At 38.4% G+C, this 24,171-nt stretch overlaps 1 protein-coding gene and 1 long non-coding RNA gene across 6 annotated transcripts in view; one reads left to right on the top strand and one right to left on the bottom strand.

Moving 5' to 3' along the window:
• Window positions 1-194: 194 nt before the first annotated feature.
• The window catches only part of LOC135101384 (probable palmitoyltransferase ZDHHC24), a 24,881-nt gene continuing 904 nt past the window's right edge, over window positions 195-24,171 (bottom strand). Inside the window, exons 1-4 of one of the 4 annotated variants that reach the window (XM_064005313.1) lie at window positions 23,484-23,695; window positions 19,891-20,174; window positions 12,571-12,678; window positions 195-2,622 (exon numbers count right to left, since the gene is read on the bottom strand). In XM_064005313.1, the coding sequence (XP_063861383.1) occupies window positions 2,150-2,622; window positions 12,571-12,678; window positions 19,891-20,152 (843 nt within the window). In that variant the 5' untranslated portion in view covers window positions 20,153-20,174; window positions 23,484-23,695 and the 3' untranslated portion in view covers window positions 195-2,149. Of the gene's footprint in view, window positions 2,623-12,570; window positions 12,679-19,890; window positions 20,175-20,894; window positions 21,554-23,026; window positions 23,354-23,483; window positions 23,696-24,171 lie in introns of those variants that run through there. The other 3 variants (XM_064005305.1, XM_064005320.1, XM_064005328.1) reach the window with 3 other exon arrangements.
• On the top strand, window positions 5,991-10,609 carry LOC135101402 (uncharacterized). Of its 2 annotated transcripts, none has more exons than XR_010269258.1 (3): window positions 5,991-6,455; window positions 9,893-10,025; window positions 10,474-10,609. It is a non-coding gene; the product is annotated as an uncharacterized LOC135101402 (long non-coding RNA). The 2 variants fall into 2 exon arrangements; XR_010269263.1 differs by lacking the exon at window positions 5,991-6,455 and adding an exon at window positions 9,013-9,629.

Here is a 24,171-nt window from a genome sequence, read left to right as displayed (position 1 = left end):
GAGAGAGAGAGAGAGAGAGAGAGAGAGAGAGAGAGAGAGAGAGAGAGAGAGAGAGAGAGAGAGAGAGAGAGAGAGAGAGAGAGAGAAAAAAAAAATGGAAGTGCAGGGAGGTTGGGAGCCCATAGGTCAGCCATACCAACATGGATCAGCAGCTTTGATACTTTGCTTGCTGGCCCTATTAAGTAAAACAATGATTTATGATATTCACTGTGTTTTATTAACAAAGTTTTATTTACAATTGATATATCTCCATGTTATATAATACATAGAACTGTGTTCATTTTACAGAATTGTAATAATGTAAATTTTACAAATACTGTTCTAGAGGTTCAGGATATCTGCATCATTGATAAGTTATTTATTTTTTCATTCATATGCATCTTTTAAAGAATGAGTTGTACTAATATACTATAGTTTGTATTTAGCTTTTCTTTTTTGTACTTCACAAAATAATTCTTTTTACATCATTGTAATTGTGAATGTGTTGTGCTTACAGTGGATTAACAACTATTTCTGGGAAAAATTGTGACCACTGGTTTCAGGATTTTAGGGAAATATTCAGTCACTATATGATGATTCTCTACCTATTTTTATCATGTCCATTAAACCCAGAATGTTTTCTTTCTAAAGCATCCTGAAATTTTACTGATTCCTGATCAGTCTTTTCTATGTTTGCTGAAAGAAACATTTGCTACTAGTGAATATCACATTCACTCACTTTCATACATGAAATAAGGCAGCTACTGAACTTGTAATTAAGATGAAAGAAAATACAAAAGTAACAGTATTTGGTACAATATACAATCTTGTATTAAGTAACCTATATTTTTACATATGATGACAGTTGTTTCCTGGAAGCACAATATATATATCTCACTCAGATGTCTATCTACAAAATATCACAGATACTTAACATGTGAAGGCCATGCATATATACTAGGATACCACAACTTAATTATTAATAGGAAATGTAGTTTGATTTAAGTCTTATGCATGCCATCATGGTAACCATTCATGTTATACAGTACTGAAATACACTGTAGGTGATATACATTGAAAAAAAAAAATATCTCACATTTACACAATCAACATGCTTAAGCATAAGATACTGGCACTATTAGGTAAGACTCCTGAACACATTTTCCTAAGGTAATCATTGTTTATCTGAGATGAGATGAGATGCCCCTAGGAGGAAGATTGCTGAAACATTTTCATTACCAGAATACAGAAGAGGAGTTCCTAGTTCCTTTCCTGTCTCTTTTGGTCATCTTTACAAAGTTCAGGTAATAAGTTAGCAGTATTCTTTCAGTATGACAGCAGTGTGCTGCCAGGTTAAACTACAGAAAATGTCACTTTTAGTAGTATTGTGAGTAATGTTGTCTATAAGTTAACACTGTTAATATAATGGATATTGTAACTTGAACTCAAACAGTGAATCATTAGTCACATATATGTACTTGAAAAGCAATATGCTCAATTTACCAGTCATAACCAAAAGATGATAGTGAAGTCATAATTCTTGAAGACTGATACTTCACACAATACTGAAATATTTGGTAATAAAAAAAAATTGTATAAGATAAGAGAGCACTGTTAAACCCTGAAGGAAAACCTGACATTGAAATACTCTCTAGTCCTGAGATAACACCAGATGCTGAGATACTGGCTGATGCACAGGAAGCAAGACAAGATGAAATTTTTTGCTGGCCCTCAAGACACTGCACACACCTCTGCTGGTTTGGAAGAATACTGCCACTGGATTCCCTGCGCATCATAAAAGCTACAATGAAACAAGGTGTGATGTCTTGTCTCAGCCACTCTCCTATAAGCAAGATCTTGGCTTTATGTCTAATCTATAAACAACTTTCTTATCTTTTCTAGACAATAACAGTAACAACTTCATCAGAAACCACACAATTACTATCAATTTAGTTTGAGCACATTTACTATTCATGGTATTCTCACAACATTAACATATAATCTTAACTAGTTATTCACAACTCAACAACCAATACCTCAATGTCACTACCACTTAATCTAAATCCATATTTGTTACATCATTTCATACTTTAAATCACAATCCCATGAGAATCTTTAAACATTTGAACAGGCTAGTGTTCATTACAGTACAGCATGACCTCTTTTGTGGTTAAATATCTTTTGGAGGTTCATAGTCATTAGCCTTCCTAAAGACAGTACCATCACCTCTAAGAGGAGAGTTAATAAAAGGAGACATCCAGGCTATTTTCCACCTTTTGCCTAAAACATCAATTACATTTTGCTTGAGGCTTAAATTATAATCATTAATGTTACATTTCATCTCATATTGGGTCTGACCACGACAGATGGCTCTCATCTGCATGACCAAGAGGTAAAAAGTCATGAGGAGAGTGCAGAGGCCCAATGTGTGGAGAACAGCCACTAAGACACCCCACAGATTTATGACACCAAAGAGTAAGGCAAAATGAGGAGCTATGAGGGTCAAAAAGAAATACACCAATGGCAGGTTTATGGTGCTATACACATAGTCCCACTGGTAGCATGTACCATAAAGTGCTCCAAGGAAAATGTAAAAGACTCCAACCAAGAAGTATCGATGGTTGTGATACCCTATGCAGCATCCTGTAGGTGAAAGAAAAAAGGGACCATTAGATGTGATACTGAAAGTGCAATGACAAATAGAAATAAGTTTTAAATCTGCTTAACTTAAATGGAAGCAAACAAGAAAATTGATAAGAAAACAAAAGAATTTTGTTAGAATTATGAAAAGACATGGTCTAGAGTGACTCTGGATATTGCAAAACCAGTTGGCTCTCCCAAGATACATGTGTACATCAATGCTGCATGCATACATTTTTTTTAAATACTTTAATGAAAGAAATTAAGAACAATGACTGTTAAGGCCTGTCCATAAGGCACGTCCATAGGGCAGCGTGGTTGCCAGGCAAATTCTACCAGGACTGCCCGTGAATGTTGTCCACATGGCCAAGTTGATGAATAAATGGCCATGACCAATGATACCAGTAGCGTGTGAAGAGTGGCATGATAAGCATGGCAGCTAGCATTACTAAGAAGAATATAATGTATAGCATGATAATTGCTCTGTGTGTAAAAAAAAAAAGTAAATAAATAAATAAATAAAAAATAAAAAAAATATGGTGCAAAGATTGGCTCGATGAAAGAGATGTTTATTTTTTATTTTACTTTATGTAAGAGGGTCACTGGCCACAAAAAAAAAAGAGGAAAAAAAATACCAGGTGCCAGTCCCTAAGGAGATGTCAAGAGAATCATTGAAAAATAAAGGATAAGTATCTTGAAACCTCCCTCTTGAAAGAGTTCAAGTCATTGGAAGGAGGAATTACAGAAGCAGGCAGAGAGTTCCAGAGTTTACCAGAGAAAGGGATGAATGATTGAGAGTACTGGTTAACTCTTGCATTAAGGCAGGTTCACACTTGGCAATTCTCTGCTGAACTGCCATATGCCATAAGCTGGCAATACCCGACAATAAATCCTCCCCACTGGATGTACATTCACACAGATGGCTGGAAAGGGGCAGCTGGCTGGCAGGAAATGAATATAAACAAACAGCAACTCAGCAAGATGTCTTCCAGCAACAATGCTGAAGTGATAGCTGCATTTCTTCTGGCATACTGGAAGATGAAATGGAAAAGGAAATGCCTGTGGATGTGCCCCTGGTTGAGCAGAAAAGCAGAAAGGAATGTCTACCACATTCTTTTGCCTGAGCTGAGTGTGGAAGACCCAGACACCATGAGAAAGTGGATATGACCCAACAGGGAGCAGTACCATGGTCTTCTGCAGCATTTGACTCCTCTTATCAAGAAGGAAGATACCCACATGAGGGATGCAGTGACACCTGATGAACACCTGACACTTATGCTGTTATCTAGCAATAAGTAAAGCAGAACTATCGGTAATTATTAAGAACTTGGCTCCATCTGCAGCAGTTACTACTCAATTATACACTTAATTATACTATTCAATTATATAAATAAATAAATAAATAAATAAAATATATGTATATGTATATATATATATATATATATATATATATATATATATATATATATATATATATATATATATATATATATATATATATATACTCGTATATATATATATATATATGAGTGTGTCTTGGGTTCCAGAGATGATGTTGGTCCCTAACTAGCTCCAGCATTAATTTTTCTGCCTCCAGACACCACATCTTCCACAACACTCTTCCTGAGGACATGATGTAAACAAAGCAGTGAGCAGCTGGACAAGACCAACCTGTCGGTCTTGTTGGTGTGGCTGGCAATTCCGGCCGCCAGGCACCAAAAGTCTAGCAGGCAGAACAAAGCAGCTTGTGGCAGGTGGCAATTCAGTAGTGATTCTCTCTCTCTCTCTCTCTCTCTCTCTCTCTCTCTCTCTCTCTCTCTCTCTCTCTCTCTCTCTCTCTCTTTTTTATGTAGGAGGGACACCAGCCAAGGGAGAGAGAGAGAGAGAGAGAGAGAGAGAGAGAGAGAGAGAGAGAGAGAGAGAGAGAGAGAGAGAGAGAGAGAGAGAGAGAGAGAGAGAGAGAGAGAGAGAGAGAGAGAGAGAGAGAGAGAGAGAGAGAGAGAGAGAGAGAGAGAGAAAAGCCCACGGAGTTGCCAGTCTCTGAATACGGTCTAAAGTGGTAGTCAAAAATTGAAGGATAAGTGTCTTGAAATCTCCCTTTTGAAGGAGTTCAAGTCATAGGAAGATGAAAATACAGAAACAGGAAGGGAGTTCCAGAGTTTACCAGAGAAAGGGATGAATGATTAAGAATACTGGTTAACTCTTGTATAAGAGAGGTGGACAGAATAGGGATAAGAGAAAGATGAAAGTCTTGTGCAGAGAGGCTGTGGGAGGAGGGGAGGCATGCAGTTAGCAAGATCAGAAGAGGAAGTTAGCATGAAAATAGCAGTAGAAGATAGCTAGAGATGCAACATTGCAGCGGATGAGAAAGAGGCTGAAGACACACACACATACTGATATGAACAGTGTTACAGTGACATGGAATGTGGGAGCCAACCCTGCTATGACTTGGGATATATTATGTTAACTTACATCTGGCAGGGCTGACAGCCATATTATTAAATTGTCCCTTCCCCGTCCTGTCCCTAACCTCATCCGCAGGGCTGGAGTATTTGAGAACCCTGTCCCCTTACTATGCCTGGGGTTCATCACAGTGGCCAAGATTAATGTTAGTTAGCCCTTTCAAACCAATAATTCTGAGAAATGAGCCTGGGGTTCATCACAGTGGCCAAGATTAATGTTAGTAGCCCTTTCAAACCAATAATTCTGAGAAATGAGACAATGAATGCATTTTTCGCTTACCTTTTCACTAATAAGCATTATATAATGTAAAATAATGCAAAAAGTTGATGACCTACAAGTAAATAGCAATAGCAAAAAATCAGTGATATGTTGGTGATCTTGAAGATCACTTGTAGGGGTCCCGGAGGTTGGCTAGGCCTACCAGTATGAGTTGCCAGTTATGCCACGCTGGATGATTTATGCATTTATATACACCATTGTCTAATGCTAACCAGTCTTGCTCTCTATCACTCTTTGCCACACACACTGCTGGCAAGAGATGTTTAACTTTTACAGGCTGTGTGTGTGTGTGTGTGTGTGTGTGTGTGTGTGTTGTGTGTGTGTGTGTGTGTGTGTGTGTGTGTGTGTGTGTGTGTGTGTGTGTGTGTTGTGTGTGTGTATATAGTATTTAAAAAGTGCATACCATTCTCTTTCTTTCTCTGGCAACTCATGCTGGGAGGGCCATACCACCACGGGTATGTTTACAATCTCATGAGAACACCAACACCTCCAGAAACATTACAAACCATATCCATTTAAGCAAAGTCTGAAATTTTACATCATTCGTTGTTTTTTCACGTTTTATAAATGGATTACCTTCTATAAAAACAAATCAAAGTGTTGTTTCTAAAAATATACAAAGAGAAGGTGAAGGTGTCTTGTCTCTCACCCCACTGAGTCAACACTTTTTCTACCCCATCCCACCCCCATCATTGCATTTTTAACCCTTAAACAGCTCCAATTGCTTATATAATCAAGTCTCTCATATCCTGTGATGCGGTACAGTAAAATCCCTCTCATCCGGCATTCGAGTATCCGGCACATTTTTTCCCCGAGCCTTAAAAATCAATAAAAAATCAATGTGTACTCATAAAATCGATTAAAATTCCCGCGCGAGGCATACTTTGTCCCCTCGCCACCAGAGCGCACTGCTTCGCACCACTCGCGGCCCACTGCACTGTGTTTACTCAGTGACTCAGTCCCGCGTGTGCACTGTTTATCGCTCTGACGCCTTCATCATGCCTAAAGTTGTAGAAAAGAGGAAGCGTGTTGTGCTTACACTTAAGCAGCTGATCAGATCAGCTGCTGATTAAGATCAGCTGATCTTTGTTATGGTAAGATGCGTGAGTGTAGGGTGGTGATTGTGGACATAATTTCACTTCTATTCAAGTATCCAGCAATATTCAAGTATCCGGCATGTCGGCGGTCCTGTTGATGCCGGATAAGAGGGATTTTACTGTAATTGCTTATGTAATCATGAATTTTCGCAGTGTATGTTTTTTAATTTTCATGGCGGGGCTTTGCTTTAGCTGTGTTCTAGTGATCACTGGCAACTTATTCATGCCATCACGAGAGCTTCAAATTCTATAACAATGCCCTTACTCAAGTTTTTGTAAAAAGTAGGAGACCTCTGGCAACTCTTCATGACTGGCCAGGTAGAAGCCAACCTGAACATAATAGAAAATGTGGGTAGTGGAGGAGAAAATTAGGGTTGTAAAGGCAAACACTACAAATTTTGGATGTTTACATAAAGCTGAGAATTGGAGAGAGAGAGAGAGAGAGAGAGAGAGAGAGAGAGAGAGAGAGAGAGGAGAGAGAGAGAGAGAGAGAGAGAGAGAGAGAGAGGAGAGAGAGAGAGAGAGAGAGAGAGAGAGTTGGTGTGTGTGTGTGTGTGTGTGTGTGTGTGTGTGTGTGAGTGTGTGTGTGTGTGTGTGTGATGTGTGTGTGTGTGTGTGTGTGTGTGTGTGTGTGTGTGTGTGTGTGTGTGTGGTGTGTGTGTGTGTGTGTGGCGCTTGGGAGAACCATCAGCATCACTGGTGCAAAGTATAATATGATACTGATAAGTGCAAAAAATATATACATGGAAGAAAAAAGTACTATGATAATTTACTTGTATTATTTGGTAAGTACTGGCACACAATGCGAAAATGGAAAACGAAGAGTGGAAACACAGGACAGAGCAATAAGAATACCCTTATTTTGATAAGTATTGGTACACAATACAAAAATGGAAAACGCAGAGTGGCAACACAGGTCAGAGCAATAAGAATACCCTATCTGCATGGGTACTGGGTCAGTGGAAATGCAGCTTCGTGAGAGGATGGCAGAAGAATTCCCCAGTTCTAGTGATTCTGAAGTTGGTATATCTCCACCTGAGAGTCTCCACCCTGATCTTGGATCACATTCTTCAGATGAGGAAGGAAGCATAAGTGAATTAACAGTGCTTGACACTGATGGAAGCAGTAGTGACAATTTCACGGAGTGAGAGTGAGCCAAAGTTTGAGCATGCACCGAGAGACAGCAACGAACCACGAGCATCAACATCTAATGTCATGTTAGGAAAGAGGAAGAAACATAGAACTGTGCCTCGCAGAAGGAAGCAGGTGCGTACAACCACACCGGATATGTATACTTTTGAGTGGAGTGAAGGAAGTAATTTTGTGCCACATCCAATGAATGCAATTTCAAGGCACACTGGTTGGAATAACAGATGCATTCAGGCTACCAGAAACACCTGCAGAGTGTGACTATTTTTTGGCTTATTTTGACAATGAATTACTAGATCACACTGTGAGAGGAACAAGCAGGTATTTTAACCAGAAAATAAGGAAAACAACAGAAGCAGAGAAAAAAAGATGGAAAGATGTAATGAGAAAAGAGCTTCTTACCTTCATTGCAATCACATTTCTAATGCCTCATTCTAAAAAAAAGTGTGCTGAATGATTACTGGTTGAGGGACATGCTTTTCATGCCTGCATTAGAAGGGACAGGTATCACACCATTATGGAATTCATTCATTTTGCTGATAACAAACACCCAAATAAACCTGATCCCTTGTGGAAAATTCGACCAATAAAAACCTTTTACAGAAGTTCAAGAAATTCTTCAACCCTTTTCAAAAGCTGATGATTGATGAATCCTTGATGCTTTTCAAAGGAAGAATCAAATTCAAGCAAAATATTCCATTGAAGCATCACCGATTTGTATCAAAATGTTCATGCTCTGTGACTGCAAAAATGGGATCATGCTAGATATGTGTCACTCTGCAAGTGACATGGACTTTCCTAAAGGTGATCCTCTCGGTATGTCAGATGCTGTGGTCAAGCTCCTCATGGAAAAATATTTGGGGAAAGGGCATATTTTGTACACTGACAACTGGTATACAAGTCCAGCACTTGCCAGGTTTCTGGTAGATCATGGTACTGGTACAGTAGAAACAGAAAAAAAAAAGGGGGAAAACATGCCACAGTTTCATGCAACCAAAAGAGGTGATGTATAAAAACATAAATGTGATGGAATTCCTGTCATTCAGTGGCATGACAAAAGGGAAGTCCATCTCCTGTCTATCATCCATACTGGAAAAATGGAGGATACTGGGAAAATATCCTGGAAAACAAAGAAAAAAATTATGAAGCCAGATGTTGTCAATGACTACAATGAAAATATGAGGCAAACTGATAAAAGTGACATGCAGATAACTTCAGTAGACTGCCTTAGAAAGACAAGGAACTGGGCCAGGAAAGTTGTATTCCACCTGACTGACATAAGCATGCTAAATGCTTACAACATGTACATGGTGAGGACAGGGGAAAGATCTTTGCTTCGTGTCTTCAGCAAGACTGTTGTGACACAACTCCTGGAAAGGTTTGGAGAACCTCAATCCACAAAGTCATGCCCAGGCTGACGGAGTGAAGAGGCACGAAGAATTGTCATTCGCTTGAAATTTGCTGATGCTTTAGCACTTCATGTCCCTATACATGTATCCTCTCCACCAGCAAGAGCTGGGAAGAAGGGGTAGAGAGAGTGTATGGTGTGCAAAGAGACTTCAAGGAGAGAGAAGAAATGTAAGCAAGTCACAACCATGTGCAAGGAGTGCAATGTGGGGGCTGTGCCTTGGTGATTGTTTCCAAAACTACCACACCCTGCTGTCATATTAGATGGTGTTATGAGCTGAGGTTAGTGGAGCACCCTGCCTCAGCAGTGATATTTACCCCCTAGCCTTGTGGACACTATTAGGAAAATATCACAGTGGCTATAGAACAGAAATGTAAATATTGTAAATATAATTATGACATAAGATTCATGTGAAAGTAGATGAGGCCTGAACAAGTTACAAATAGACTTATAAGCGTATATGTATATAAGGCGTGATAAGAATAGTTTATATATGAAAAATTAGAAATTACTAAATGATTAGAAATACAATAAATCAAGATTGGATAAATGGAATGAAAACTTGCACTCTATGTCACAGCAGAAGATTGATCAACGCTTTCTACTTTTGCCAGGTAAATACAGCAATGTTTTACACTCCAATGCTTATATATATATATATATATATATATATATATATATATATATATATATATATATATATATATATATATATATATATATATATATATATATATATATATATATATATATATATATATATATATATAATAGTGAATTATATATTACATATGTGTGTATTGAGAATTTGGTCTCTCTCTCTCTCTCTCTCTCTCTCTCTCTCTCTCTCTCTCTCTCTCTCTCTCTCTCTCTCCAGGGACAGGCACCAAAAGAAGTCACTCCCAGTGATCCTGGTATACATAAGTTACTAGTGTCAACAACCATGATGAGGGCACAAGTCGACGAGTTCTTCCTTGTGTTTACCACATAATGTGCAAGCATTTCCTCATGTAAGTAACACTGAATTATATAGTTTTTAGTTCACTGCATTTTGATGATATATAATTCATTATATAGTAAGCCTCATTCCATGCAAAGTGTGTGTGTGTGTGTGTGTGTGTGTGTGTGTGTGTGTGTGTGTGTGTGTGTGTGTGTGTGTGTGTGTGTGTGTGTGTGTGTGTGTGTGTGTGTGTGTGTGTGTGTGTGTGTGTGAAGGCCTAAATTCCCTCCTCGCATTATCTACTATGTGGGAGGGGAAGGAAGTTGGGAAGGAGTGGGGGGGCGGTTCTTTCTCCTACTGAGAGAGAGAGAGAGAGAGAGAGAGAGAGAGAGAGAGAGAGAGAGAGAGAGAGAGAGAGAGAGAGAGAGAGAGAGAGAGAGAGAGAGAGAGAGAGAGAGAGAGAGAGAGAGAGAGAGAGTGTGGGAGGCATTGTGTAACCATTCCTTGTGCCTCATCAGACTAGTGGTGGCGTGTGCTGCTGTCCTCTACTCTTCCCTGGAGCCATCGCTATACCTGACGTGTCTCTTATGTATCACTCTGAATTGCTGTAATAAATCAAATTACATTCTTATCATTGATGACATACTATCAGACTTGTATTTTCAGTTCTAATGATAATGCCTATAACATCAAGCATAGTAAAAATGTCAACATTTAGGAATTCGCTTTTAAAGAGTTAAACACACCTGTGAGGATGGGGGATTAATAATACCACAAATGGCCAAGGGAAAATTAAGAGGACGGGAAGAGAAAAGGGAAATTTAATAATACAGCTGTGAAGCTCAAACCACTGGACACCACCTGGTGATTTTGCTTAATGGGCACTCAGACAATCTGACGATTTGCCTGTCAAGTGTACCCCTTAATGGCCATGTTGGCCAATCAGGTCTGCTCATCTGTACACACCTTTACTCTATTCCATGACGACAATTCATACCAACCTAAGGCACCTGCAGTTATGATAGTACTCCATTATTAGCTCTTGATAACCTTGAAAACTGCCTACTAATTATATGCAAATTATCTATCTGAAAGCCTTTGGCACTATTAACAAACTACAGTACCTTTAACTTACTATAGTTGGCATGTACTAAGCTTTCTTTTTATGTAAGAAGGGCACTTGCATAGGACAGCAACAACTAAAAAAGAAGAAAAAAAAATGGCTCACTGAGATTCCAGTATCTTAAAGATTAAAAAGAATCATCCAAAATTGGAAGCTGACCTGGAAGCCTCTCCTCCCTGTCTCCTCCTAAAGACACCTCCAAAATAATATTACAGTAAAATCCCTCTCATCCGGCATTCAAGTATCCAGCAGCTGCAAGTATCCGGCACATTTTTCCCTGAGCCTTAAAATCAATAAAAAATCAATGTGTACTCATAAAATCGATTAAAATTCCCGCGCGAGGCATACTTTGTCCCCTCGCCATCAGAGCGCACTGCTTCGCGCCACCCGCGGCCCACTGCACTGTGTTTACTCAGTGACTCAGTCCTGCGTGTGCACTGTTTATCGCCTGACGCCTTCATCATGCCTAAAGTTGTAGAAAAGAGGAAGCGTGTTGTGCTTACACTTAAGCAGCTGATCAGATCAGCTGATCTTTGTTATGGTAAGATGCGTGAGTGTAGGGTGGTGATTGTGGACATAATTTCACTTCTATTCAAGTATCCAGCAATATTCAAGTATCTGGCATGTCGGCGGTCCCGTTGATGCCGGATAAGAGGGATTTTACTGTACAATATTAGCCAACTTTTCTAATCATCCCTTGAAGTTATATTTTTTTGGGGAGCACAAGTGTGAGTAGGATTATTTCTCATTTTCAAATCCTTGGCTGGACTCATTAGCACAAAGAAAATAAATAAGTAAATATATTACTTGTCAAAAATTGTCCAAATAAAGGCCTCCTGTGGATGTTATAATTGCATCATTTCCTCAGCTCTTGTATAACTGTGATTCCAAACAAGCACATGGGTGCCTCTCCTGAACAGATGTAAAGATTTTATGATAAAAATTTCTCCATAAAAAAAAAAAAAAAAAAGAAAGACCAATCATAATGACACACACACACACACACACACACACACACACACACACATATATATATATATATATATATATATATATATATATATATATATATATATATATATATATATATATATATATATATATATATATATATATATATATATATATATATATATATATATATATATATATATATATATATATATATATATATATATATATATATATATATATATATATATATATATATATATATATATATATATATATATATATATATATATATATATATATATATATATATATATATATATATATATATATATATATATATATATATATATATATATATACATATTTATTTATTTATTTATTTATATTTTTCTAACATATATAAAAGCAACTCTGGCCAAGGAAAAAAATCCACTGAAGGTGCCAGTCTCCAAAGTAGAGCCAAAAGAATTACCCAAATCAAGTCATAGACAGGAAGAAATGCAGAAGCAGGCAGGAAGTTCCAGATTTTACCACTTACCTGTAAACTTGCAGTGATGGTCTCTCTTGAGGATGCATTCATCACAAGCATGGCAATGGTAAGATCTTGGGGGATAGTTCACCTGACATATAGCACAGTATCTCCAACCTACAAAAAAAGACTATCTTTAGAAACAAACTACACTGCAGATGGTTTAAAATCCAATGAAATCTACTTCTTAACAGTAACAAGCAGAGTCTCAGAGTTGCAAAAATTGTGTAAATGTGTATTGCAAGAAAAAATTAATTAAACAATGTGGACAATAAGCAAGCTTATAATTTATAACTAACCAATGTAAAATTTCATGAATCCATTCATGTGAAAATAATAGTAACACTAGTTAATACTGTTGTGTGTAATGTCAGTGTAATGATCCAAAGATGGGCAGTTGTGATTGTAAACTCTAATATTTGATAGCAATGTCCACCCCTGGTTTCATGACAAGCAAAGTTGTGAATATGTGTTTTACATCAAATCACAAACATTCCAGGATATATATTTTTACACAAAATATCAGAATTTAAAGAAAACTCTGGTAGACTGCAAGTCAATAAATCAAATGTTGCAAACTCATATATTTTATTACTCCTATAATTCTTTTTCAGTTTGTTGTTGAGTTATAGACCATAATCAAAATGGGTTGCTGACATTCTCAAGATATTTTGATACTTGTCCTATGATGACTGAAGACAATATCACTAAAATCAAAGAAGTAAAGCAACTAAAAAATGATAAAGCTGTTTCTTACAACTGACAATGTTAGAAAGAAAAGAAAAGAAAAAAAAAAGCACCTGAACAGCAAAAAATAAATAAATATAAAAAAATAATAAATAAATAGATAAATAAATAAAAAAATTATATATATATATATATATATATATATATATATATATATATATATATATATATATATATATATATATATATATACACACACACACACACACACGTATATTCTAATGTACTGTGTAAACAGTTATGAGGAGGAAGTCAGAAGAAAGATGAAGGGAGACAAGGGAGAAGGATGGAGATGAAGGGAAGAGAGAGAGAGAGGGACTGGGATGGAGCAGGAAGTGGACACATCACTGACGTGTAGCTCACCTGAGGCAGTAGGCACCTGCCGAAATGATAATTACTCCCAGTGAGGTCTGAAGCACTGGATCAGGGGATGCTATGAACTTATCATTAAACCCAGCTGTGACCTCAATGAATGTTTCCCTCTATGTCTCACAATACAAGGGGACAGTCACAGCCTGCCCTCTAAAGACAACTCTCTTCCTTCACACAAAACTACAACCACCTAATTAAACACGCACCCTTCACTTAAAATTCAAAACTGTCATGGCAACTCCTACACCAGCTTCGGAGTCCCCATCTGGGGAGAGGACCACAAATGTCCCCAAGTTGGACTGCTCTTCTGGTATCAACCGTAAGTGTCTTCACACCCCCCTCAACTTTTTCTTCATTAACTTCTGCAACATTTGCGGTCTTAGATCTAATTTTCAATCTGTAGAACACCATCTCTCCTCTGCTAAACCTTATCTTCTTTTCCTCACTGAAACACAGGTGTCTGAGGCAACTGACAATAGCCCCTTTTCTGTTCCCTCCTACTTTCTCTATCTTCATTTTCAATCTAAGGCTAGATGTTGCATTTATGTGCGCAATGACTTAACCTACTCTAATGCACAAGCTCTTGAATCTGCCAAGTTTTCTACTATCTGGCTATGACTAAAGAGTTACTCTCGAACTAAATTTATCTGTGCTGTATACCTCTCATCTAATTCCTCTGACTATAAGAAATACTTTGACTACTTAACTTCCAAAGTGGAGCACATTCTGACTCTCTTCCCTTTTACAGAGATCTCCATTCTTGCAGACTTCAATGTTCACCACCAGTTTTGGCTTTCCTCTCCCTTCACTAACCATCCTGGTGAACTGGCCTTCAACTTTGCTACCCTCCACGACCTAGAGCAACTGGTGCAACACACTACTCATATTCCTGAGTGTCTTGGAGATACGACCAATATTCTTGACCTTTTCCTAACCTCTAATCCTACTGCTTATGCTGTTACCCTCTCTTCTCCTTGGGGCTCCTCTAATCCCTTCTCAGGATCTCCCTAAGTGGAGGTGCCTCTGGTGTTTTGCCTCTGCTAGTTGGGGGGACCTGAGGTATTTTGCTGATTTTCCTTGGAATGACTGCTGCTTCTGTGACAAAGACCCGTCTCTGCGTGCTGAGCGCATAAAAAAGATGAAAGTGTCTGGCATGAAAGCATACATTCTGTGACAGAGACCTGTCTCTGTGTGCCAAGCGCATAACAGAGGTGATAATGTCTGGCATGGAGGTGTACATTCCTTACTCTTTTTCTCGACCTAAACCTTCCAAACCTTGGTTTAACAAAGCCTGTTCTTGTACTATACATGATAGAGAGGTGGCTCACAAGAGGTACTTGAGCCTTTCATCACCAGAATCTCATGCACTTTATATTTCTGCCCAGTATCATGCCAAGTCTGTTCTCCAACTAGCCAAAAACTCTTTCATTAATAGAAAATGTCAAAATCCTTCAAGATCTAACTCCCCTCATGATTTCTGGCATCTAGCCAAAAATATCTCCAATAACTTTGTTTCTTCTTCTTTCCCTCCTTTATTTCAACCAGATGGCACCACTGCTATCACATATATCTCTAAAGCTGAACTCTTAGCTCAAGCCTTTGCTAAAAACTCTACCTTGGACAATTCAAGGCTTTTTCCTCCCTCTCCTCCACCCTCTGACTACTTCATGCTACCTATTAAGATTCTTCGCAATCATGTTTTCCATTCCCTTGCTGGCCTAAATCCTTGGAAGGCTTATGGACCTGATGGCGTCCCTCCTATTGTTCTCCAAAACTGCGTCTCCATGCTTGCACCCTGTCTAGTCAAACTCTCTCAACTCTGTCTGTCAAAATCTACCTTTCCTTCTTGCTGGAAGTTTGCCTACATTCAGCCTGTTCCTAAAAAGGGTGACCGTTCTAATCCCTCAAACTACTATCCTATTGCTTTAATTTCCTGCCTATCTTAAGTTTTAAATCTATCCTCAACAGGAAGATTCTTAAACATCTATCACTTCACAACCTTCTATCTGATTGCTAGCATGGGTTCCATGAAGGCCGCTCTACTGGTGATCCTCTGGCTTTCCTAACCAAGTCTTGGTCATCCTCTTTTAGAGATTTTGGTGAAACTTTTGCTGTTGCTTTGGATATATCAAAAGCTTTTGATAGTCTGTCACAAAGCTTTGATTTCCAAACTACCCTCCTACAGCTTCTATCCTTCTCCCTGTAACTTCATCTTAAGTTTCCTTTCTGACCGTTCTATTGCTACTGTGATAAATGGTCACTGTTCTTCCCCTAAATCTATTAACAGTGGTGTTCCTCAGCGTTCTGTCCTGTCACCCACTCTCTTCCTATTATTCATCAATGATCTTCTAAACCAAACTTCTTGTCCTATCCACTCCTACGCTGATGATACCACGCTGCACTTTTCTATGTCTTTTTGCAGACGTCCAACCCTTCAGGAAGTAAACAGTTCACACAGGGAAGCCACAGAATGCCTGACTTCTGATCTCTCTAAAATTTCTGATTGGGCAGAACAAACTTGGTATTGTTCAATGCCTCGAAAACTCCATATACCAACTTGACACAACAGACAACTATCCCTTCTTCTTCAGTGACACTCAACTGTCCCCCTTTTCTACACTGAGCATCCTTGGTCTGTCCTTTTCTTATAATCTGAACTAGAAACTTCACATCTCATCTCTAGTTAAAACAGTTTCTATGAAGTTAGGCGTTCTGAGACATCTCTGCCAGTTCTTCTCATCCTCCCAGCTACTAACTCTGGACAAGGGCCTTATCCGTCCATGTATGGATTGTGCTTCACATGTCTGGGGGTTCCACTCATACTGCTCTTTTAGACAGGGTGGAATGAAAAGCTTTTTGTCTCATCAACTCCTCTCCTCTAGAAGATTGTCTCCAGCCTCTTTCTCATCACCACAATGTTGCATCTCTAACTATTTTCTACCACTATTTTCATGCTAACTGCTCTTCTGATCTTGCTAACTGCATGCCTCCCCTCCTCCCACAGCCTTGCTGCACAAGACTTTCTTCTCTCTCTCTCACCCCTTTTCTGTCCACCTCTCCAATGCAAGTGTTAACTAGTATTCTCAATCATTCATCCCTTTCTCTGGTAAACTCTGGAACTCCCTGCCTGCTTTTGTACTTCCACCTTCCTATGACTTAAACTCCTTCAAGAGGGGTTTCAAGACACTTATTCTTCAATTTATCTAGTTGAATAGTCCACCTTGCTTACAGAGTAATCAGTATACATCCAGCACTTGTGGTTTTTGAAAGACAACTGCTTTATTTGTGCCAGCTAGCAGTGTGAGCGGGCAAGGGTGGGTTGCACTCCCATTCCTCCCCCTCCCCTCTGGCATGAGTCATTTCCTGTGACAAGTAGTGGGCCTCAGTTCTCATGCTCAGTTGTTTTCCAGTTTGCTAGAGGAGTGGTCATGCATTTTGAGACAGTGCGAAGCTTGGCGAATAGGGGGTATTCAAGCTTAGAGGATGTTTAGTTTCGTATGATATTATTGGTGTAGTTAAAGCAGTGAGTCCATGCTAATAATAGGTGGGAGACAAGCATCTCCAAAAGTCTGCCTGTGATCACTGTACCTCGTAATTCAATCGATAGACCACCCCGACTCCTCAACAGTAAGTCAAGTATTGACATATCAGAGCAGGCAGCTGACTCTCCTCTTTGTCTGTGGGCTGTTTAGTCTCATATTTGTAATATTCATTGTATTGTTAAATGCTACTGGGCCCCAATGTTCTTTTATAGATTCTGGGCCCATAGGATCACTGTTATGGTACTGTGCAGTAAAACATACTTCTTCCCCAGACCATGTTGTTCCTGTGTGTGTGTGTGTGTGTGTGTGTGTGTGTGTGTGTGTGTGTGTGTGTGTGTGTGTGTGTGTGTGTGTGTGTGTGTGTGTGTGTGTGTGTGTGTGTGTGTGTGTGTGGGTTGGGGTGCTGTCTTCTGAGAAGTTGAATATAATATTGTTAAGCAGAAGAAGGTAATATTCTTTGGAAGTGGGGTGGCTTCATTTCTTGTCTGTGAGGGAAATAGTCCATAGAATATTATAATCCTTATATGTGTTCGCTGTTCATCATAGCTGTAACTACTGGTACGTGGCTTGCGATTCCCTCTAAGCTGTTGGAGTAATTTGGAGATTGTGGTGCTCCCTTGCCTGTAGGTGAAACAGGCTGGTGACCTCAGTTGTGTAATTCACCACAGGAAGCCAGAAAGACCCTGTGAAGGTGAATGTGAGTTCCGCACTACACTGCATAGGAGGCAGGGTAGAGAGGCTGATCCAGGTAGTGACAGCCGAAGAGAGAAGCCGAACCTGATGTTATGACCATTTTTTTAAAGGGTGCAAGACCAGAAGGACCTTGTAATCCATAACTGGGCCCTGCACTAAGTTACGTAGGTGGTAACTTAGGGAGGCTAATTGAGATAAAGGCAGCCATAAGAGGGGCAGGGTTTGCAGTCATAGTATATATATATATATATATATATATATATATATATATATATATATATATATATATATATATATATATATATATATATATATAGTAGAGTGAGCAACAACAAACACAATTCATTCCAATATAGCATTCATTAAAGCAAATGTCCATTATGGCAACAAAAGAATCTATGGGAAAAAATTCACTGGTTCCAGTGAACCAGAAAATAACAAAAAATTACACAATTAAAAAAAAAAATAAAAATAAATAAAAATGTGGATATTTGCACTACTACATTTGAGAAAACAACAAATATATACAGTATCCTCCCAAGTTTCATGCCTAGTCATAGATTCTTTCAATCATGAGTTTTGCACATTATCACCCTGAGTTTTGTGCTGCTTCAATAAGTATCATTCACATTAAAATTTTAACTTATTGTTGCCGTCATGCATATATATACAGTAAATCAAGCCTAAGTCAGAGCCATCTCTCACTCTCTCTCTGAAAGTAAGAATAATCCTAAGGATTATATATATATATATATATATATATATATATATATATATATATATATATATATATATATATATATATATATATATATATATATATATATATATATATATATATATATATATACACACACACACACACACACACACACACACACAGAGGGTGTCTAAGGCGATGAGTTACAAATGTTCAGAAGTACGAGCAGTCTACTCACAAACTGAAATTGTGCTTTTAATATTATTCCCTTTGCTAACCAAAAGTTCAAATTTGGCACTTCATGCCACATTTACCTAGAACACCACTTTGCCACTACCCATGCAGCACAGCAGCCTAGCGAAGGACCACCCACCGGCCCAGGATATAGGCCCTATAGCAATTTACTTTGAGATGCTAGATTAAAATTTAAATTTAATTAAAAAATTATCATACTGCACCACAGTGAGTCTGGCTTGAAATTCCATGGCATACGGACCTCCACCAGTTGGCCTCTGAGAGGCATAGAGACAGGAGGGTTGCACTGCATGGTGTAGAAAGCCTGCTCCATGACATTAACTCCATGAATAGGCAAACATACCTGTCTTATGCTTTCAGCCACCCATCTTAATAAATTATATGAATAAAGGCATGTATAACCCAAGAAGGAGAGAAGGAGAAAGGAAAAAAATGTGCACGAGAGAGAGAGAGAGAGAGAGAGAGAGAGAGAGAGAGAGAGAGAGAGAGAGAGAGAGAGAGAGAGAGAGAGAGAGAGAGAGACTCATTTTAACCCAAGTTGTACACCTGGCGTATTTGAGTCTTGCGTTTAGCAGAAGTCTTAAGCCTGTAACTACTCCATAGTATCACATCACCCATAAGGCAAGGTGCTCTCTCTCTCTCTCTCTCTCTCTCTCTCTCTCTCTCTCTCTCTCTCTCTCTCTCTCTCTCTCTCTCTCTTTCTCTCATGGTACCAAGTAAGCAAGCATTACATTGTTTGCAGAACATATGATACATTTTCTTGTACCGAAAAATTACAATGACAAGTTACGAGCAAAACAAGTTGTAAGCTGCCATCCAGAACGTATCTCGCTCGTAACTCGAACACCCTCTGTGCATCTATATAAATATATATATATATATATATATATATATATATATATATATATATATATATATATATATATATATATATATATATAAATATTAAATTGCTCAAACTTTACTCCTTCATTTCAAGAGAGCAATCAAAGTCTAAAAAGTATATGTAATCAGAAATACCTGGTTTGAGGACTGATGGAAGGTATGATGTGCGGCCACTGGCGTCTACCTTGATCACCAGCAACATATTATGGATAATGTTGTAGAGGATGAAGATGGCACTAACAATGTGCATCACCACAGTGGAGTCAACAGTGTGGTGGTAATGTGGCATGATTACTCCCCCAAGCCATACCACCCCGAAAGGGATTCCAACCACCATGAAGGCAAACAGCGTGCGGTCTGTCGAGTTCTGAGGCACAATGGTCTTTGACTTGCCCATCTTGGATTCTTGATTGGCAATGCTGAACATAATGTAACATTAGTTTTCTGTATTACTTCCATTGAGACTCTTGGAGATTATTAAAATAGTGAATTGTAGGTCAGAATTGGGTATTACTGAAATAATCTTAACCAGTGACAGTGACTACACTAACTTCCAGGCAAAAATACGCTGCTTCATATATCATGAAATACATAATGGGATCTACAGTAAAATGAATAAACTGAATCCATATAAATCTACCCTAACTTACCCCTTAAATGCCATCTGGGCAAAAATATGATACTTTTATTTATTGTGATCTACACAATAAAGGGATCAGCAGTGAAATTAATGAACTGAAACAATCTAAACCCAACCCAACATTGCATGAAAATGATAATGCTACTTCAATATCATCCCAGAATAGCATGAAATCAGAGATTTTCTTTTAAGTAAGGATTTTCAAGACAACGAATATAACTGATTTTCAATGACCTGCCATCTAACTTCAGTTCAACATCTAATCCTAGTCTATATAAGAGCAAAATATGGCTCTTGCATCCCTTACCCCACCTTACCAAACCACCCCAAGCTGTAACAAGTCAATCTCACAAAATCACTAAGAATTAGGTAATTTGGTGTGTATATATATATATATATATATATATATATATATATATATATATATATATATATATATATATATATATATATATATATATATAAGATGCCTTGCATGTGGAACAGTGGCAATTCTTACCTGTCTCACCTGACAGATCCTTTCATTCTGAGTATTTTCAATCCCCATACACATCACTGCTAGTGATTTTTTAAATCTCATCTGTACCGCATCCAGACTACTGCCCAGAGCGCTACACCACGCTGTTTGACATTAACTGTCAACTGTCCACTGAGTGACGCTGTGTTTGTTCATATATGTGTTTTGCGCTGCAGCAAGTGATCTCAGTGCATTGGCATCAAATAGGTCATGCTGATTGGTTTCTTTAAATGAAGGCAATGCCATGGGAAAAAAAAATAAGTAAAAAAATAAAATAATTTGGCCAAAGTACTTTATTTCATCAGAGAAGGAAGACATGGCCTGAATTTGAATGGGTCTGAGGAAGAATTTTGTGTGCATTAGATGTACTTATCATTACCTGTGAGTGTTGCTGATTTCATGGAAATACTTTTTTTATGTGAAGTGTTCTGCTGCAAGAGTGAGGTGTCATGACGACTGTAGCTTGCAAATAAGTGGCCAGAAAGGGAAGGTGAGGACAAATGAAATGCTGGTCTGTCAGGACAGTATGGTTTTTGATAAATACTAAGAAAAGTCATGCAGCTCTATTTCCCATTTTTTCAGCTCCTGCTCCCTACAATGTTGGGGAACTGGTGGGAAAGCAGAGTTTTCAGGTGGGGAAAGTTAAAATAGAGCCAAATACCACCTCTAACCACTAAAAATAAACAGGGAGCTGCCTAATACTACTGTTATTCTTATTGTGATGACTGCCTTGTTCTTGACATCGTAACTCAAAATAACAGTAGTGCAGCTCCCTATTTATTTTTAATGGTAAGAGGCAATATTTGGCCCTATTTTAGCTTTCCCCACCTGAAAACCCACTTTTCCACCAGGTCCTCAATACTGTAGAGAATAGGAGGCAAAAAAATAAAGGAAATAAGACCATGCAACTTTTTTTTTTACTAACTATTCATGGCTAGATTAGGTTAGATTAGTTTAGTTTGGTTAGTCTAGAATAGGTTTAGTTAGATTTTGCTAGGTTTTATTTAGTTAGGCTTGGTTAAACTTGATTTAACACCTAACAGTCCCATAACATGAGACAAGTGGAACATTCTGAAGTGAGATCAAAATGCATAGTTGTGATCAGCAACACAATATTGTGTATCTTTTTGAGGATGAAAATATTTTTCTTTTTGCAGAATTAGGTGTGTTTTGCTTTGATTGTTCTTTTCACAAATCATTATTTTCTGCAGGGAAAGTGGGGGTAACGGTGATACTATTATCATGCATTTGTACCTGTGGGAATCAAAATATTTTCTTACTGGTCGACTTCTTTGTGTTTTGTATTAATCTGTTAGTCGTATTTATCACAGATCAGCAGTTCTGGGGGGAGAGAGGTATAAAAAAAAAAAAAGAGAAAAAAGAAAAAGACATTTGCAGAGGAAACAAGTAGCAGATTAATTCAAAACCCACCAAAATTTCCCAGAAAAAATATTTAGTATCATTTTAGATTTACAATATTATACTCTACAACACTGGGAATGTGATTTTTGTATATCTTACTGGATTTTAAGAAACTTTAACTATCCTGTGGGGCATCCACAGTTTTAGAAATATTAACTCACTTCCCCCCAAAATTCCCTAGACCTAATCCTGCAGGATAGTTTAGGTTAGGTTGGGTTGGGTTAGATTAGTATTGGTGAGGGTTTTCCGGGCGGGCGCAATCCCCCAGGTCAGGTTAGGTTAAATTAGATTAGTATCTCTGAGGGAGTCCAGGGGGGGCACAGCCCCTGGCTAGGTTAGATTAGTATCTCTGGGGAGGAAGATCGGCGGGGGGTGGGGGAGCGAAGTCCGCTGGCTAGATTAGGGGGTTTGGGGTATTATAGTGTAAATCTAAAAATTTACTATTTTTTGCCCCCAACATGAAACGGGCAAGAAATTTAACATTTACCAATAATTTATCATCCACTTGCCAAAATCCTGAAACTTGTGATGTCAGCAGAATAAATATCAACAAAACTTACTGCATACTATCCACAGTCCTAAAAACCCTTAAAACTACCATACACTTACTAACTCACCCACTGAATAATCAAATCTACTTTCTTTCACATTAACGCTTCATTATACACTTTAATGAGTTTTGACTATGGTACCTTTGGGTGTGGAAGAGGGCGTATTTTGGTGGTCCTGTATGGGTGGCTAGTGGGTGGAGAAATAAGCCACAACCATAGGAAAAAAAAAAAAAAAGATTGAGTCCGACTTCCACTGCCTGCCTTCCCTCGTCTCTGTTTACTTGAACGGCCTGAAGCCCTGAGGGAAGTTCGCTGCCCCTCCCCCCTCCACAAGCATTCTTATTTCGAGTCTTGTTGCTTTATCCTTTATCTGAATATATTAACGACTTGAATTGTATTTTGTGATGGGAGAGAGAAAAAATGTAGATTAATAGATAAGAAAACTGCACCGCCCCCAACAGCAGTTCTGAGTCCTCGTGTTTTTGTCATTTAGTTGGGATATAAATGACTTTATTTGCTATATTTTGTGATGCACGTAATTTGGCTTGGTTTATCTGCTGGTATATCATATTTAGATAGCGTGTATAATGTTCCTTACCCAAGGCCTCATTATTTAAATGTGTTCCTCGTTATCTTGGATATAATGGGCTTGATTATTGCAGCAGCAGCAGCAGTAGTAGTAGGAGAAGAGGAGGGGTGATTAATGAGTCAAGATGGGATTATTACACACTCTTTCTCTCCCCCCCTCTCTCTCTCTAGAACAAACCTTTCAATTTATTTCTAAGGAACATGAGTCAGTGTTAAAAATACGAATGACGTCGATTAATAGTGAGGATGTTATCATTAGAATTTCGATAAAACGAGAGAGAGAGAGAGAGAGAGAGAGAGAGAGAGAGAGAGAATGGGTTTGATTATTGCAGCAGCAGCAGCAGTAGTAGTAGTAGTAGGAAGAGGAGGAGGAGGAGGAGGGGTGATTGAGTCAAGATGGGATTATGGCACACACACACACACACACACACACACACACACTTGAACAAACCTTTCAATTTATTTCTAAGGAACGTGAGCCAGTGTTAAAAATACGATTGACGTCGATCAAGAGTGAGGATGTTATCATTAGAATTTCGATAAAACGAGAGAGAGAGAGAGAGAGTGTGTCCTCACTGCCAAAGACCGTATAATATTCATGCTGTCTGGTTACTACTGCAATCCCCGTGTTGTTGCCTAGTAAGGAATTAACAGCAAATCATATGCTAAAACACACACACACGCACACACACACTCTC

The sequence above is a fragment of the Scylla paramamosain genome, chromosome 1 (assembly GCF_035594125.1).
Source record: "Scylla paramamosain isolate STU-SP2022 chromosome 1, ASM3559412v1, whole genome shotgun sequence".
In the NCBI taxonomy this organism is placed as follows: domain Eukaryota; kingdom Metazoa; phylum Arthropoda; class Malacostraca; order Decapoda; family Portunidae; genus Scylla; species Scylla paramamosain.
The sequence above is the reverse complement of the archived record's forward strand: the minus strand, read 5'-3'. Positions and strand labels throughout refer to the sequence as shown.